We start from the raw sequence: 18,933 nt of genomic DNA, 5'->3' as shown, positions 1-18,933 counted from the left end.
GCAAAAACATTTAAATAAGAATGTAACATAGCCACTCAATCATCCTCAGGAAGCTTCTCCCCACCAACTATGGAAAAGAAGTCCTGGGAACTCATCTTCTTGGGGTGAAATCAGCCTTTTAAAGTCTTCCCATATTGCTCAGCAAAACTATAATTTCTTCAATAGGATCAGAGCCACCAACCTGTATTAAATCAAACATATAGCTTCATGCTACTGTAGGATTTAAAAATTAGGAAGCATTTTTTCTGAGGAGCAGCAGTGTGTTTTCTAAGGAAGTAGAAGGTTTATCTAAGCAGCAACACATTTACAAATTGTAGGATGACAGTGACCATGAAGCCAAGAAATATTATTCCACTGGTTTATTACTTCAGCTGTAAGAAGGGCCACATCAGTAAGCCCAGTGACCAGCAAATAAGGACACAGATCGCTAGCACTTAAAGTTTGCCTGTATTTCTGCACACTAGAAGCAGTACTTCAAGCCTCAAGCAGTACTTCACTACCTCAAGCCTTCCTTCAGCTTGGTATTATGTTTTATTAATAGCTGCCACCCACCTCAGCTTTGTAACAAAGAATAGTATTCTAAGTTTTCAGCCTTGTTTCTAACAAAATTACTAAGTAGTCTCCAAATTTCAATGGGAGTGCAAATCGAGCTCTTAAAAAAATGGTTTTCTATAAAATCTGTGGCTACCTCAGTACTCCAGCACAAAGAGGCTACAGTAATGGATTATCTCCCAATCACTGCACAGCTCAGGAGAGGCCAAATTGGCATACAATGCCATTACCTTCCAATTCTCTTCAAATCGGCTTAAATAAGCTGCACTCCAGAATCGTTTAAAAGCTCTAGAGATAGCCCATCACAGAGACGTGAAAGTGGTTAAATAAAAGGGGGGCAATCAGGATTCAGAACCTGACGTAACAGGAAAAAACTCAGCGCACGCTGTGGCAATTGTACGTGAGATTTTCTGGTGAGATGGTATTGAGTAAGACCTCCCCAGTACCAAACTGGAGTGCAATGCTTTGCAGGTTCATGGATTTTCTCAGTTTAAGTTGACAAAGCCATGCAATTTTGCTGAACTGAGGTCCATTCGAGAGGCATTCTTTGCCTACAACTGAAGAGCAGAAAGAGATTTTATTCTCAGAATAAAAAAGCACTCCACTACACTGCTTTACTAGACCTAAGATCTGAGACTTTCATGACAAACGTTACATTCAGGAGAGAGGGACAGACTGGATCCACGTCCAGTGAAGATTTCTGCATTGGCTTGAGACAGGAGGCAGCTCATGTGACAGCACAATGGCATTAGAGCCTACTCCTCCCCTGTTATTGTTCTCAAGTCTCTCTGCCAATCCCTATTAAATAAAATAATAATGTACTTTTCATTACACGCCAGCAGATTTCTGGCTTTCTGAACTTTTGACGTGCGCTCAATTCTTTGCCACAAAAGCTTCTGGGAGTGAACTACACCATTAGCTAAATATGAGCTCAAGGGATGGCAGCCTTTATAATTTTATATAAGTGAGAACACAAGCCCTGCTTATTTTTGGTAATCAACATTCTTTGCACGCTCGTAAGTGAAGTGAAAAGAGCAGAGGGGAAATGGCACACAACTGCAGTTTTATTTCATCTTAATTTCTACCCTGACACCTCATTTTCAACTTGGGAAAATATACCACGCAATAATGTAACACAGATAACCCAAGGACACAAGTCTGCCTGCCCTTCAGGAGACTTGCATGGCTCGTAATCACAACGTCCAGGCCTCGCATGCTGAAGACTTTTTTATTGAACACTCTCCATGTGCGAGTGCTCTTCTCCAAATGTGTTTGCCATCAGCAAATGAGCAGCCGAACAGCTAAAACTGGGTTAAGAAAAATACCACGGGTTTTTTGAGGGTAAAACATGTCTAGAGTAGAAAAGCCTCCCATGTACCACCAAGGATCTTGGAGATTCTCTCTTCAGTCTTCCACGTTCAGGCTGTGCTTGAAGATACAAGTTTCTGGAAAGCACAAGTCCAATTCTCCCCAAACCAGAAAGTTCAGGGTTTGGATTCAGAGTACTCATCAACCACAGCAGTGACCGCGTTGGTAATTTTATTGTGCTTTAACAGATCCCTCCCCCTCAGCATTAGAAGCAAAGATCCAAATAATTAGGGCATGAAGAGAACTGCAGATCTATAGCTTCAGTTCTTAGTTCCACCCTCTTTCCCAAAGAGCTTCTTTATGGAAATACCTTCCCTTTAGCCTTTTATAAAGAGAACCTATGAAGAATTAATCATATACACCTCCAAAACGCCACACATTTAGAAATAAATAAAATGAAAGCTACATAAAAGACTGCATTTCAATACTGGTTAGCGTTCTCACAGTTAACCTGGCAAAAGTTCACACAAGATGATGTTTGTTTTTCACAGTGAATTCAGAGGGTGAATGTTTTTATTCTGTTGGGTCAGTGACTCAGTAAACAGCTCAACCCTTCATCAGGCATGCTAGCAGGAAAGAGGTGACTGTATAGGAGATTCTGTAAGTTCTTGGATAAGTAAAAGAAAAACCACCCAACAGTAGAAGCTGACTGTAAACGCTACATTACTTACACATAAGATAATTCCAACCGAAACAATTTTTGCAAGCTGCTCTAAGTGATGGGCAATACAGATTAGGTTTACTTGATATGAACACACAAGCTGGGTGCAACCCCAGATAAAGTGACCCACGTTCATCTTCATGCAAATCTAACATGAAGTATCCTACCTTGATGTCAAAACCCAAACCCAAAGGGCCCACTCGGATGTAAAGCCCTAAGGACACATTCCCACTAAGTCCAGAGTACTGGATGACTGTGGGAGCTCTCAAGCATCTGGACATCACATTATCTGCAGGAAAGCAGCACAAAAATACACTGGGCCCACCTTCACTACCCAAGTTCCTCGCTAGCTGCAGGAGAAGTCTTCTTTCTACATTTGCCTTCTTTTGCATTTGTCTGGTAATTATTATTACTCTGCTGACAGTCAAGACTGTGCAACAGAGGCAGGGGTCCTTCACAAGCTACCAGTCCTTCTAGCTGCTGGGCTCAAGATCTTACAGCTAAAAAAACTCCAATAAAGTTATCAATAGCTTTCAAGGATACAAAAAATTATGACATCTATGGTTACAGGTTGCTCACTGAAGGATCTTCAAGGGAACAGAGTTTATTTTCCCTTGAAGTGCCATCTGTACGAACTCCTGTATGGCTTCCCCTGAGAGGGACTGACCATTTGGTGAACAGATAGGGTTACTGGTCTGTAAAACACCTGTACTTCTCATTTCAAGTATCAACCTAATTAAAAAAAAAAATCTAGAGAACAACACTGTACACCTCCAACAAGATGTTTAAAAATGCAATGACTTAAACAGGCCAATGGTTTGTGATAATAAATTGAAGATTATTTTCCCAGTTAAGGTAATCTAGATACGCTGCCTTTTGGATAGAAACTTAGTGTTGAGGTCGATTCAGACATATCCAAATGCTATATGAAACCAGTAGAGTTAGGAAATAATAATAATAATAAAACCTCCCCTTTAATTGTTTGGTGTTGACAAGTTGGTGGGTCCAAAATTTATGCGGTAGGGATCAATACACTTACCTATCGTCCCTGTTTCGCAATAATCCTGAGTTCCTTCCTGGAATACAAGACAGTGTCTTTATAACTTGGGAGCAGTAAGGGATCTGAGGATGGAACATCTATTTACAGGGACAGCCTAATGCTCGCTGAGCCACAGAAGGAATAAGCAAACACTTCAACGTCATGGGTATGTGTAACTAAAAATACTTAAAAGCAAAAACGATCCCGTGGAAATCTGTTCAACAAGCTAAGAAAAAGGCAAAGCCAAAGCACTGTTGCCTCAAGAATTACCGCTGAGAAGGTAAAACTTTGCAGATAATATGTACCAGGTCAGTTTGCTGTAATTATCTAGGATACCATAATGTCTCATCTTTCCAAGAAAGCCTACCGATTAGCCTACTTTTAGGAAAACTAAAAAATTTGTTAGCTTTTATGTAACCTTGCCTTCTTGTCCAAAGAGGCAAAATACGAAACATCAACGTGCAACGTATTATGAAAAGCACAGCGTGGTTTTGGGTTTTTTTTTCAAACTACCTTAAAATTTAGAATAGGCTGCTAGAAATGAGCCTATCTTGAGCGGTAATGAACAACAGAAGCGAGATAATGTTACTTATGCAAATTTACCTTCATTATTTCTAGGTAGTTTCAAGTTCACTTACTGAACGCTGACCCAACAGGGTGACACACATTTCAGCACGACAAAGCTGGACAAGCAATTTCTTCCCTAAGCAAAACAGGATTGCTTCTTCCTTTAAATCCCTCTGTAACTAGAAATTAATGCTGGCTGGCGTAGCAAGAGTTTGAAGGCTCATTTTCTCCAAAGCCTGCCTGAAGTTACTGCAATGGATGCAAATCATCCAAGATCATCAATTCCTTTAAAAATAATCAGCAGTACCAAGCAACCCCCAAATCCTTTCTACCAATGAGATTACACCACCCTGCGTGTTCCCCAGACATTTTTCCTGCAGGTCACTCTTCTTGCACCTCTACTGCTGAGCCCTTTTATACCAGTGAGTGGTTGCTTTCCACAGGTTTGTTTCTTCTTCTACAGCATCTCTAGATGCTAGAATAACTCTCAGCCTTACCAACCTCACGTCAGTCCCCCTGTTAATCACCCAAGGGTTTTAAACAGGAGTTGACATAATCATACTGCATCACCACGCGGTAAGAATGTGACACAAACAGGTCCTTCCACCTCCTAAATAGATGCACGTCATTGCACTCAAGTTTCAACCAAGCTGATGGAAAACTTCAGATGAAGTACACTGCTATCAGGTATCACGACTGTGCCACCAGCTCGGTCAAAGCAGCCCGTCTTCTCAATACAAAGTAAACGGACGAATTTCTGCTCTTCATTCTATTACACCACCACTCATCACAGTACTCAAACAGAAATTTCCCTGCTGTGAGAATTCCTGTTAAGACTCCCTTGGTGAATTTACTTTGCACTACCATATCCTATCCTTAATACACACACACACAAAAAATCATGCTCTGTAATGCCATATTCTTGTTTTCAAACTGTTACTTCACTGCTATTTTGAAACATCTAGTACTCTACAGCACATCCTCCAGAAGTTATCAGCATTTTAATGATTGTATTGTTAGGATTTGTGACTAGAAGTATCAAAAAGCCTCCTTTGAGCAATTTCATCTCTAGATAAGCACAACACTGCTACCTGCTGTACGTTTACATCTCATTTAGCAGTTTCAAATGATCAAATAGATCAGGCTAACACATGAACTTTTAGTATTGACTGTGCAGCGTAAAGTATCGTGTAGATACTACAGGACAGCCCTACCTTGGGACCAAAGCCAGTTCCACACAGATTCTGAATCCACCTTCTCCTGAGGGTTACAGAATTTGGAGAGTGCTCCTTCTTGATGATTCCTTTGACACAGCCCATTATTTCCTAGTCTGTTTTCAGTAACGTGACAGAACACAGACTAAAGTATTAAAATGCGCACACGTGGCATATCATCAGTCTCCAGAGTTGTACTACGTTAAAAGCTGATGCTAACTGGGAGCCATCCCTACCCACATGTAGTCTTCCCAGTTTAACAGCAGCCCATTCCTGCTCATGGGTCATTCAAAACTGGGATCCTTGATGCCAGCTGTGGGTTGGGTTTATTTTTTAAATACATGGTGGGCGTAAGAATCTCAACCAGTGACATAAAACACCTATTCCTGGGGCTATAAGGAAAACAGATACACTGGGGAAATTCGCAGTATTAACCACAAACAAGACCACTGCAATGAATACAAAACTGATGAACTGTGCTATCAACACTTGTTTACCTGCTTGTGAGCATGATCGTAAGAGTTTATGTGGTTGTCAAACTCTTGATGCTTTTGATACTGCTTGTCACAGAGTTCACAGTAGAAGTTTGCTCTGAGGTCTTCCAAAGCCTTGGCAATTGCCTTTTCTTTATCAACATAATCCTGCAAAAATAACAAAAAAATGCTTCTGTTAAACTTTCTGTAAAACACACTGAAAGATGATGAACTAGTCCTCTACGGAAAAACAGTCCTTAAGAAAATCTTGGCATACACCGATGATTATATTTATTAAGCTGAGCAGTCTTTGCAAATTCATAGGTATGAAGGATAACTGCAATACCAACCTAGCCTTGACTCAGTTTCCTAACATAGAACATAATCTTGTCATTAGCACAGGTATCAGTAAAAGGAGACTGCTTAAAAAAAGAAATCTAGTGCCAATGGCAGGAAGGCAGTTCTGCAGCTGCAAGAGGAGAGCCTGCTGGATTGTCTGAGATAAAGGAGAGGTTCAAAGCCTCAAGCTAACACATAAACAAACTGGCAGCTGCCTGCTCATATAAGATGCACAAAATACGCATCAAACCAAGGAAGATCACTGCTTTTGGAACAGAATCTTAGAACTTTAAATGCTGATACTTCCTCCATTTTGAGTGCTAACAGATGTCTGCTTGATGTCAGTTCGTCTGCAATTCAATAGGGAGGAACTCAGATCCGCGGCTGGGAAAGCACAGCTCAGAAACCGTAGAGCCTAATTCACTTCAGTGTAATTTCGCAGTCAGTGAAATCTTCCCAGGAGCAATGCTGTCCATTAAGCTGAGCTCAGATACAGTGATTACACCGGGAGTGGGTACAGGTAGGTAGTTGCCAGTTAATAAAAAGAGGGGGAGGGAGATCGCCTTAGAGGTTGCAGACAGTAATTTCCTCATATAATTCAACATTTGTACAGGTACAAAACCAAACCTTCAAGCAAAGGTGAGGTGTCTAAACTGGCAACGGTCATGTCCTCCCCTCTCTTTCTATAAAGAGAAGTAGCAGCTTTTGGATTGGCAGTAGCAAAAAGCTCTGGGACTCTGTGGAAATGCCAGTCCCTCGAGTGGCTGTAAAGGCTTGAAGGCCGAGTGCCTGGAAGCCAGCCTGTGCTGCTCCACGAGCCCTGTCCCCAGCGCACAGCCGCGGGCGATGCAGAGCTGGGGGGGCTCCGAAATGCACCTGATGCCGAGACACACACTAATCTCAGGGCTAAGCAGCTTCTTCCTCTAGCCAGGTCGTTTCAATTACAATCCCACCAGCAGAATTAATAAAACATCGCCACTCTTTACAAGAAAGCTGGGGAAGGTTTACCTTAACAAGATGGAAGCATTTATGCTGATGCATACAAGAAGAGCAGCTACAAACGCAACATTACAAACCACGCTGTGCTAACATCAGCACACAGCTATTTACCATTTGCATTTCAACTGGAGTAAATAGAAATTATGTAAGAAAAAATAGTCTAACATTTGAGAAAGAGCACCTAAGAGTTTGTCTTCAATACAAGCTTCTTATGGGAAATTTCCTTGCATTAGCAAGAGAGGCTAGCAAACATTTAAAAAAAGATATACTATGGTAGCTTTTCTCTTTTTATTTGAGATCTTGTTCAGGTCAATATGATTTATCTCCCAGTTACCACATCAAAATTACATTGAAATAATATTGCTGTGTTTTCTATAATGCAAAATTAATGTAAAAAAATTTCAACACCCAAGGGGGGGGAAATCTGAAAAATTCTACGGCTAAAAGTTGGAGGGTTTTTTTCAATTTAAAGCACTGTTCACCTTCTAAATAAAAAAAAAAATAAATCTCTTTCAAGTTCCTGCTTCCATTTATTACTGGAGGCCCTTGTTAAGAAGAAAAAAAGAATAAAAATCAACAAAACTGTCTAGAGGTTTGAGCCTGAAGCAGGTCCCCCGGAAGCCAAGAAAGGAAAACAGAGCAGCGTGAGATCCACGGAACAATGACATTTAAAGTTCCTCTGAAGCCCTGAACAAGCTTCCTGCGCCATGTGTAGGTTTTTTTCAGAAAGCATCCTGTGGCTAAACAATGAAAACACAGCCATTTGAGCGATCAGAATCCATACAAAAGAAGGGAGTTAAAGAACATTTCTTGCTTGCTTCTTGGTTGCAGAGTTATCTGAAATTCCTTTGAGACTCACTGAATGGCTAATCAGGATGCGGCCACAGTTGGCAATTACATAATGGACTCCTGCGGAGCACTGAAAAAAATTATGCTTGCAGAGATTTTTTACAGATTAATACAGAAATGCAAGAGCCTAATGATAGAGTATGCTAATAAAAACACATCCGAGCTGGGAGAGACTGCTGCCGCTCAGAGTTCCTGAAAAAAAACTGTGCTGAATAATGGCAGGAAGACAAAGTCTCAGAGAGCAGCACACGTTCAACTGCGTTTGAAAAGACAATTGCAAAACCCAAGAACTTTACCATAAATCGCATTGCAGACCTGAGATAAAGCATCATTACATGCAGTTCACACAAGAGCTCCTACCAACCACCCTGAAACGAAGAAATACTTTGTACTGAACAGCTGCTGCTGGCTGAAGATGCCCAGCATCGCAGCTGGGGGCTTGCTGCAGGAAGGGATCCAGGCTTCCAGCCACACGCTGCCCAAGAACGGCCAACGCTGCCCAAGAACGGCCAACGTCACAGCCAACCCTTCCCTTTGTAGGGTGTGAGCAGCATGCCACCCAGCAGGAGATTAAAAACAGCACAAAGGAGAAACTTCTGCAAGGAGAATGCGCACCTGGACGAAGAGGAACTGCTCAGCACTGGCTGCATAAGCCCATTTAAGAGCACTACTTGTACTTTAAAGTGTGCCAGAAGAGATCATTCGCTTCCTCCTGCTCCAAACTAAGAATTAGCTTTAAAAGTAATCACAATGGCTTTTATTTTTAAATGAACAAATATACCAGCAATTCACTTACCAAGCGAGTCAAGGTCTCAACTTAAGGGAAAAAAAAAGTCAGGAAAGGAGGCTGTAAATTCTTGTAGCTGAATAACCTACCTGCAGTATTAACTGTTGAACTGGTGAAGTGGAACTTTAGATTTGCCATGGTTATGTTTAAGTTTAATGGAATTGAAACTACTTTTCCACTATTCCTCAAAGCATTAAAATTTACGCAAAACTGGAACTTTAATGTCTAGGGCTCTTCAACCCTGGCGTTCTCAAATCTCAGGACAATTAAACAAGCAGGCGTTCCTAAGACTTGATGTTTTATAGGCTGGAAGAGTGGATTAGAGGACTAGCAAAGACCATGTCTCCACAGGGAACTCAGTTACAGCTAATCCGTATGTTCCACCATGTCATGCTCAATGCCAACACGATGGCCCATTTTTATCATTAAAAACATAATAGTTTTTGTCTTACAAAAAAACCCACAGGTTCAAAATATCTTTTTAATGCTGCCTGAGAAATTCTTCCGAAGAGATACAGCCCATCAATTTCGCAAAACTGGAGCCACGTCCTACCTTTTCAAAGACAACAGGATTTATGCAACAATATCATAATGCACTACTTGCTGCTTGCTCAGTAACAGCAGATGATCTACTCCACTTCCAGATGATAACTGCCCATCTAACATTTGCACCTGCAGATTTTCCACTGACAACATGGCAGGTTCACTAGAAAAATTTGGCAGCCCTGGGTGTAGGGAAGGAAATGTTCTGCTTACCCTAGGACTGATTTTTCCAGAACAGGAGCAAAGCACACAGAGAAAGTTCTGCTGCTATCCTGTAGCTCTTAAGGAGCTAAACAAACATCAAGGTTAATTCCAGGAAGTGAATAACCAGTTTGTTAAAATATAAATAATCTCAACAATGGCAAAAAACAGAATACTTAATTCCTACTACCATTAGCACAGCCTAACGAAGAGCTCTGTCCTATCAGAACAAATCCTCTCCCACTCAGCCCACGGGAACTTTGATGTCAATGCCCCTGTTTCAGTACCTTGTATTTCTGTCTCAGCTCCTCGGTGTCTTCTTTCTCCACCTCCAGTACACGCCTCCGCTCAGTGGCATCTTCGGCATAGTCAAGCTTTTTTAAAAAAAAAAAAAAAAAAAAAAAGAGAGATGCAATTTGTCCCATAAATACTTTGCACTACTGAGACTGCCAGAATGTGCAATTTAAAAAAGATGAAGTTTGAAACAGAATCTTTGCATACTGTACTTCACTTTCCCTGTTTCGTCATCCCACAGCGTAACCCACATGCAAACCAGCAATCCTTCCGAGGTGCAGGCTCCCAGCAGGACCGTCCGCTGCCGACAGCGGCCTCGGCTCTGGGGAAGTGAAACTGAAAAGCCCAGGAATTTCGGATAGCATCCAGACCTCAGAACTCGGGTACCCATGGGTAAACAGAGCATGTATTTTGAGAAGTGTTTTCTTACTGTGTTGATTTAAGAGCAAGTTTTTCTTTACCTTTGATGCTCAAACTCTCACTTTTAAATTCCTTCCCTATCAACTCCCTGAGAGCCATGCAAGGAGTGGTGCAGGGCAGGAGCCGGGCGAGCTTACCTCCATCTCCATCCGCCCCATGCCCATGACATCGTACTTGACGACGATAGGGATGGGATCTGTCCTCCCTGTAAGAGGAACACACACAGAGGCGGTCAGCGGCCAGTCCGTCACCACAGCTCGCTTTACACATTGGGTTTGGGTGGTTAGAGATCTTGCCTTGGAGTGCAGAGACCAGAAAGCTACAGTGAACCAAACACAAGCCATTCTCACAGCTTACAGCCAAACCCGCTTCTCAGCTCCAAACCAGTTACAGTTAAATGCATCCCGAGTACTGATAAATGGTATTTTATGAACATTAACTGGTCAGGTAAAATATTCTGGTGGTTAATGTTCGACCATGACAAGTCCTAGGGCGGGGCTGTTAACAGGACTTGAGAAATTAACCTTCTCCTCAACGCTTCCACATCAGACAATACATACTCCTCATCTTCTGATGCAAGTGAAAAAGCTATTAAATACATTTTACTGCTCTATCACATTAATAATTGATTAGGACTTTCCCGTAAAAGATGCGGAAGCCTCCCTCCCGCCAACTTTTGTCCCTTCCCAAGAGTAAGTAAAGCTGACCGAGAAGCGTGGCACAGAAGCCAAACTTCTTTCATCCAAAAGAACCGCCCGGCCCGGGCCAGGTGGTCAAGCACCTGCTTCCCCAGCTCCTGCAGAGATGCTCTAGCACTCGCTGTGTCATCTGTAAGCTGTGAAAAGGACTAGTTGCGAAGAAAATTGACTTTGAACTAATCAAACTATGCTGGAGATTTATATTTTTAAACATATCTTTAATCCACTCATAACCAGCCAAACAAAGCAAAATGGGGCAGACAAGCACTTTACTACCACAGCTTTTTTTTTTTATTATTATTATTTTTATTTTTACATCACAACTGGCGCTGTTCGTTGTGATGTAAGCCCACTGAAAAAGTACTTACCTTATCCGGTGCATACCTTGAGTAAAAAAACAGAATGTTTACTTCCCTTATTATTGCTCTGGTTTTGGTGTAAACAACTGTTTTGTTATACACACATACACATATATTATACCTTTGGGCTAAAAGATCTACAGGTTTCAATCATGCCAAAAATATTCCATTGCCATTCACATGCACAAGAGGTTAAAATCTTTAAAACTGCCTCAGAAAACCTGTATAGGCATCAACTTCTCTCTTCTCCAATATCAGCTTGCTTAACTCCTGCAATAGCGACAGCCCACAGATCTCAGACTCCACAAAGGGAACCTACTCTGGTCAGACTTGTGTCTTTTTAACTCTTAAAGTACAGAGGCATGTGTTTTTCTTTCAGAAACAAGTCCATTTAATTAATGGCTTTATGGTTTTGTTTATACGCCCACAAATTTGACAGGCATATATCCACCAAGTCCAAAAATAGTTATCATGCTGATCCAAAATAATATTTTGAATTGAGCTTTTGTTTGGGTATTTTAAGCATTCTCCATTTGAAAACATTTCTCTTACGCCCAATGGTATAATAAAGTAAGCAGTGACTGCAATTTTTAGCAAAAGGACCAAATTAAAGACAGGTTATAAAAATGACTTCCTAAGTGCAATATCACTTTCATAACGTCTCAGCCAGGGATTTACTGGTAAGTGGTGAACCCAAATGGAATGGCTGGCAGCAAGTGCCAACAATTATTTTTTTTTTTCCAAGCTTTTTTCTTTTTGTTTTGTTGGTGGTTTTGTTTGTTTGTTTCTCCAGCAATCGAGATCTTTCGATGCCCTGGTAAACCCCTGCGTACAAACAATGCATCAGTACTTTTGCCTTCTAAGGCAGTCAAAGTTTTTTGGGTTTTGGTTTTTTTTCAAAATCTATTTGGAAATTGCAGTAGCAAGTGCTAGTGCCCATCGTGTTGGGGAAAAATCAAGTTTGGACAGTATTAGAAATTTATGTTTAAACTGATTTTGGCAGTTCTAACACAAACAGAAACATCCCTTCTTAGCAATACCCTTTAATGAACAAGGATCAGACAAGTGTGCATAAAGAAAGGAAAGGAAAGGAAAATGAAAGACCAAGCAGAAGGATGATGGCTACAACAGAGAAAGTAAGCCTAACATATTGGTGCACTGATGACAAAAGGAGTAATTCAGTCTGAAAATAAAAAATTACCACTGCTAAGTTTACCATCACCACAACAAGTCCAGGATCATAACGCTGTAAAAAAGAAACACCATTTGTTAGGCAGAAACCATTAGGGGCAGAAAATAGGCCGTTTGTAGTAGGCAGGTAGGATGGGTTAAAAAAAAAAAATTACAGTATGAGGCTTCTTCCTCACCCCTCCACCCCATCACCATGCTTTCCCCTGTGGAATCAGGGAGCGGGTAGATTTTCAGTAGTTGTTACTTGCTTTCAGAGCTGCGCTCGCAGCCTCAGTTTTGGGTGTTGGAAGAGGCAGAGCCCCTGGTGACAGCCCAATCGAAAAGAGGCACTGAGGCACATTTAAGCAGACAGTTTAAAAACGAAACAAATCAGGATCTTAAGGCAATTACAAATATTTTGGATCAAAAGGAGCTCTGTTTTCAGGTAGGAGGAGAATATTCAAGGCGAAAAGTGATGTCTTTGTTTTAAACTTAACCATCATTTCACTCCGAATGAAACAGCGCGGCAGCCGGCCAGCACAGCCAGCCAGCGTGACATCCAGCCGCCAAGTGCCAAGTCCGAGCACTTCGAGCACGTATCACAGCCACGGGCAGCAGTGCCCATCCCCACCACCAAAACCCCGGCTCCGTCTGGGGCTGGGGGACACGCTGCCGGGCAAAGCGCTGGGCTGTGGGGCAGGGGGGCCAGGGGAGTCTCGCTCCGTGTCCTAGAAAAGCCACTAGAGCTGAGGGAAGGGAACAGGCTCTTGTGTTGCCAAAGGGCCACCTCTCACCCCACTGACTGCCAAGCGGGCTGGGCGGAAGATGGAGAACAGCCAAAGGGGAAAATGGGACTTTAAAAAGTTAAGCTCTTTAAGTTCTCCTTTTGAAGAACTTCCTCAAGAAAATTTATTCCACAGCTACTGCGCATGACAACAGCATCTTTACCAGCATGTAAACGTGGTTCTCGGATGTTGTGGGACTCCCAGGTTTAGGGTGCCTGTTGACCCTTTTTGGGTACACCGACATACTTCAAAGGGAAAAACTGAGCTTTCAAGAAAGGGCAAGAATTCCCACACTTCAGGCCACTGCGCAGGGTTGCAAGCACTGCCACATCGACAACTAACCCCCCATACGGTAACTCATGCAGATCACACAAAGCTGTGTCTGTGCACCATCCCCCTACACCCCAGAAAATTTATCTTCTTTTTGAACCAGGTCACAAACTCTTTCCTTTAGAGGCTGGTCACATTACACAGGCTACAAACCCCAAACCAGGGAGGGTTATTGTATAAAACACTTCCACGCAAGGGGAAAGACTCTGTGGAGAGGACAAAGCATAAACCTCCAGCAGGATGGGAAAAACTAAGAGCTTGCACAAGAGTCACACCTTGGAAAATCCAGTCTCTTAAAGTAAACTATTTCCTTAATTCTGAAAAGAAATGAAGATTTTAAAACTGACCAGATATACTTGCTTTGCTCTCCTCTTCCCAAAGAAACGGGGAAACCTTTCTCCCAACTTGTGAAAAATTGCTCACCCCCAAATATGCCTCGACAGCCACCCCCCCTCCTGGAGCCCTGTGCCTGCTCAGAGATCTGCCAGCAGCAGGGAGGCAGACTGCAGGCAGACTGCAGGCAGCACCTTGCCGGGCAGACTTCTCCAAATTCACTCTTTTTTAATTGCACAAAGTTATCGGCTATAAGCAAATACTTTGCCAGCAGTGCTATAAATTCACAAATCTTGGGAAAAGAGTTAATCCTCATGCTTCAGGGCTTTAGCATCAGACACCAGGTCGTGCTGTACGTGGAGGATTATCGTTTCACGGTTGCCAGCTGCAGGGTGCGTGCTCCGTCTCTGGACACAGCGGGTAGATGCTGCTCTGCTCTTCGAACAGGACTCTGCACCAGATGGACCTGCCATCTGAGCCCGTCTAGAAATGCTGGCATTGTCAACACTAGTGCACATTTTATCTTTTTTTTTTAAACAGTCAAAACAGAAAACAGTTTTCATCGACAATTTGCAGATTCAGAACTCCTCCCTCCAGCAATATCATGCACTGCAGTAGATATAAGACTTTTCTGAAGGTCTGTTTAATGACAGAGAAAGAACAGGATGCTCCCGTTGGAAAAAAGATGGACCCCCAAAATTATGCATTAATGTAATTCAGTCACATATATTTCAGTGTATCACTTATGCATAGCATGTAAGACCAGAGCGGTAACAGAACAGCCTTAATCCTGCTCACTATGTTGACATCTTAATAGAAATTCCTCCCAGGTACAAGCTTTGTGGGATATAATCCTAGAGGACTGATCGATATCACACTCTTCATCAGCGAATTTCATGAACTAAGCGTCTCGGGAGGATACAAACTGTGGGACGTGATCTCATTGAGTACAGATGATTTTTCCTTACTCGCTATCTTTATGCTACAACTGAAAACAGAACCATGGTAAGAGACAACCTTCTAGGAGGTTTTAATTGCTCTTGGAAAGGGACTGCCGCGGAGATTAGAAACACGGCTGCATGACGGCAGCGCTGGGGAGTTTGATGATCACATCACTGGATTTGCTCTGGTGGGTAAGGGTCAGTTTGCTATCGCCTGCGGCACAAACCCCACTGCAGGCTGTGAAAGGTCAATAGGTGCCTGGAGTCAGCTATCAGTGCCCACAGCAACGCACCCACAGATACAGGACACCACCACCACTCAACTACAGCGTCTCTGTGAAGATGGGAGATAGGGATGAGTTATTGTGGATGAGTTTAATTTTCAAAGGTTAGGAATTTTGCAAGCTCTTAAAACTTTCCTGGGCCCATTGTGCGTTTCGATAGCCCAAGACCTGTCACACTGAAAATTCAGACTCCTCATTCAGTACATCAAAAGGGGAGAGATGAGGAAATCCACTAATTTTTACTGGTGAACAAGCCCTGGCATGCTCTGCAGTGCTCCTTGCTGGCTAAAAATGATGCCACATTATCAAGCTCATTCCAATTGCTGCAAGAAACAAACAAACAAGGCAACCTTTTATCCTGATCTCCTTCGGGAATTAGATTTGTGAGCTCATCCTGTTTACGTCAGATTTCTGGAAAGGGTCACAAACAATCAACAAATTCAAACAAAGTCTGAAATGTCTACCCTCCTCAGAGACAAGCAGCAAGTCCCAGTGAGGAGAAACTGTTTTCCAAGTACACAAAAACTGCACTGTGAACTTAATCCTCATTAAGCAGGAGAGAAACGACGAGCAAAAAGACAAGTTGCAAACACCCCAGTCACATGGAAAACTTCAAACGGAAGCTCAAAACTTCTTAGACACACAAGCCAAGGGTGGCACTTGCAGAAAACCAAGCAGAGCTCCCTGAACTTCTGCAAGGGAAGACACACAGCAGAGTCTGGGTCTATAACCATCCCTAACCCAAACAGTGATCAATGGTACTAAACAACAACATGGAAGATGTTAAAGCAAGAACATAAACCTTGGTCAGTCTAGAACAGAAATCAGAGGTAAGAGTCGCTGTCTTACTTGATCTCGGTAAGTGGAGAGGGCTAAAGAGTCCTGTCTGATTTAGGGCTACACTGCAAGAGCGGCAGCAGGCTGTGCATAGCCATGACTACTCACCTCCCACACACTCATCTTTCAGAGTTTAATGACACTGCTTTAACATTTTATGAACACAAAGGGCAATAAAGCCCGATACTAAGCCAAAAGTAGGCCGTCTCTGTCACAATAAGCATGTGTCACTGAAAGAATAACGATTGCATTGACTACGCACACTCAAGCAACCCATAAACTTCTCACGTGTCATCGACGGAAGGATCCTGCACATTCAAAAGCAAACAAGGGGGCAACTGCTTCCCCCAGAGGAGACTGAGGCATTAAGTAAACCTTCCCTCAGGCCTGCGGTCTTGCGGATTTCGGCATGGTAGCGAAGACCGGTGTGATGATAGCAGGCTTTCAAAGCCACATTACCCAGGTTTTTCAAAGCTAAATTCACATGAAAATATTATTCTTAAAACTATTGCAATGATTTATGTTGCTAACACAAGTGTGGGAACATCAGTCTATGCCAGAATTCAGGTTCTCGTGAGGACATGTTAAGATACAAGAAAAGATTGTGTTCACATGTATTTCTTGGGTAAGACTGCCAAATCATTCCGTACGTAATGAATAAAGGCCCTGTTAAACATTCTTATCTTTCTCTTCGATATTTTCTTGTATTTATTATAAAGCTTCAAAACCCAGAAAGAAATATAACATCCCTCATTTCCTTGTGGTGTTTCTCTCGGGTGCTCATTGTTCCATGTTCTCAAGGCCTGACAAACATCTACTCTGTCTGCCTTCATGAGATCAGAGGATTCAACAAATGGAAAAATATATTAATATATTAAGCCATTTGGTGAACTGGTGACAGAGCCAGGATTCAAGACCTCTGGAATTCAAACCCTGAGCTTATTTCTCCAAGCCGCAGCTGCCAAGAGATCACATTTGCAACTGATCTCAGTTGCTTGAGTGGTCAAAGCTCCACTTCTTACTCCCCACACGTCTAACGAAACCGGCATCCAGAAAGCACAGCGTGCATCACCTGCGGCCACCTGACACCGTCTCGGAACAGTGACTCTTACTGAGCTTGAGCTCACAAAGGACAATTATCACAGAGGCTGCCAGAGAACAGATATTTCCTGCCTTAGCCACAGGACCACTTCTTCACCTGCAGGCTCTCCTCTCTGCACGTCTTCTAGCATTTCTTTGACAGTTCTGTCCTTTCACTCTTCTCATCCTTTATACCAAGAGGGAAAACAAGAGCTTGTCTGAACAGATTTAGTGAAGAACGTGCCAAATAAGAACTGCATCGTAGTATAAGGGAAGGGGGGAGCGAGGACTATATTTATCATCACAGAATTTGCAAGTCAGAGCAGAAATCCACTTGTGCCTTTTTTTAATTGAAAACCGTGCAACAAAAATACAGTTAAATGGAGGAACTGAATTCTAGCATTTTCTAACAAATGGGACATACCTGACTTTGCTACCTTGTTAGGTAATTTATATGCTCACGAAAGGATAAAATAAAACCAAAGTTTTGTTATGCACACTCATAACTGCTGCTGCCTGTGTCACCAGTACAATTTATACCTTGAGTTTGCAGCACACCTTGATCAACAGAAACAGCACTGTCCTGACAATCTGTAAAGGGTTTATTGTTTTCAGGCTGAGTGGAAGAGAACAAGCACACAGGAAGGGGTTCACAGCTTTCCACGGCACTGCCAAGAGCTCCCATGACACCGAACATGGCTCTGACTGCAGGCAGCCTGCATTACATTAGTATTGCTGCTCTCAGGAAGATTCAACCAGCCTTTCAGAATAGTCCTGCTGAAATGATGCCAAAACTTTGCTAAAAACATAAGCAAACAAAAAGGAAGTTATTACTACACAGGAACAGGAGTCATGGGACAGAACACATTCCTTTTGGACCAAAGGCTACAGGTAAACCTACTGCTACTTCAACTAACTGCCCCAAAAGGGACTGCCCTTCTCCAAACACAGCCACCTGCTGCTTCTGTTTTCTGAGAAATTGAGATAACCCAAGTACTAGTACAAAACAGCATCCCACAGAGCATTGCCATCCACCTGGACACTTAACTTAGTTTCACACCGAGTAACATTTTCAGCACAACAATAATCAAGTGGTGGAAGAGCTGCCTCGGTCCCCTACAGACAAGCCAGGAGCAAATTTTATGCATGAAGGTTCAAGGCTCAATTCCAGTTCTACACTAAAACCAGACATTATCTAAACTATTTGATTTAACAACATAAATACTTAAGAATAGCTATGCCGTGACAAAAACGTATGTTATCTGTTGCTATAGCAAAATACCAGATTCTGGTTCACCTCTCAATACCACAAAAGACCAGGATAATCCCAATTTTGGGAATACTGTGGGAATGAGAATTAAATCAATGGTTTTAAACCTATCAAATTAATCATACACCACACACAGTTGGTGGTATAGGGAAACTTAATGTAACTGCTTTCTGTACAGGTCTTGGAGCAATTTTTAAAGCACTGAGGTTGCAGTCAAACAAGCACATTTCCTTAAGAGAGGACCTTCAAACAGCAAATCCAGAAGAGCATGCTGAAAAACTACAGTTACTACACAGTCTGCTCACAGAGCGACTAGCGAAGTATGAGCTAGACCTGTCCACCAAAGCTGGTCAATCCTTCCTGCGAGTCCCTTCCACACGGCCAGCAAACATCAGACAAACCTCCCTAACTGACCAGTCTGCACTCTCCAAACCACCTATTTGCAGAAAACCATCCCTTCAGAGCTGCCCACCCCCTCCCCTCAAGCCTCCACACCCCTTCCTATGACAGAGGAAGCAGCAGGGTAACCATGAGGAGGGG

The 18,933-nt window shown here is 42.5% G+C and overlaps 1 protein-coding gene across 7 annotated transcripts in view; it reads right to left on the bottom strand.

The window, feature by feature from the left end:
* The window catches only part of GPATCH8 (G-patch domain containing 8), a 57,520-nt gene that overhangs the window by 10,071 nt on the left and 28,516 nt on the right, over positions 1-18,933 (bottom strand). For 5 of the 7 annotated variants that reach the window (XM_074892385.1, XM_074892389.1, XM_074892388.1 and 2 more), the window contains 4 exons: positions 10,444-10,511; positions 9,880-9,966; positions 5,899-6,042; positions 3,621-3,657 (listed from right to left, as the gene is read on the bottom strand). In XM_074892385.1, coding sequence (XP_074748486.1) covers positions 3,621-3,657; positions 5,899-6,042; positions 9,880-9,966; positions 10,444-10,511 — 336 coding nt within the window. Of the gene's footprint in view, positions 1-3,620; positions 3,658-5,898; positions 6,043-9,879; positions 9,967-10,443; positions 10,512-12,564; positions 12,610-18,933 lie in introns of all 7 variants that reach the window. The other 2 variants (XM_074892390.1, XM_074892386.1) reach the window with 2 other exon arrangements.

The sequence above is a fragment of the Strix uralensis genome, chromosome 22, assembly GCF_047716275.1.
Source record: "Strix uralensis isolate ZFMK-TIS-50842 chromosome 22, bStrUra1, whole genome shotgun sequence".
NCBI lineage: Eukaryota > Metazoa > Chordata > Aves > Strigiformes > Strigidae > Strix > Strix uralensis.
This window is presented reverse-complemented; position numbering and strand designations above follow the sequence as displayed.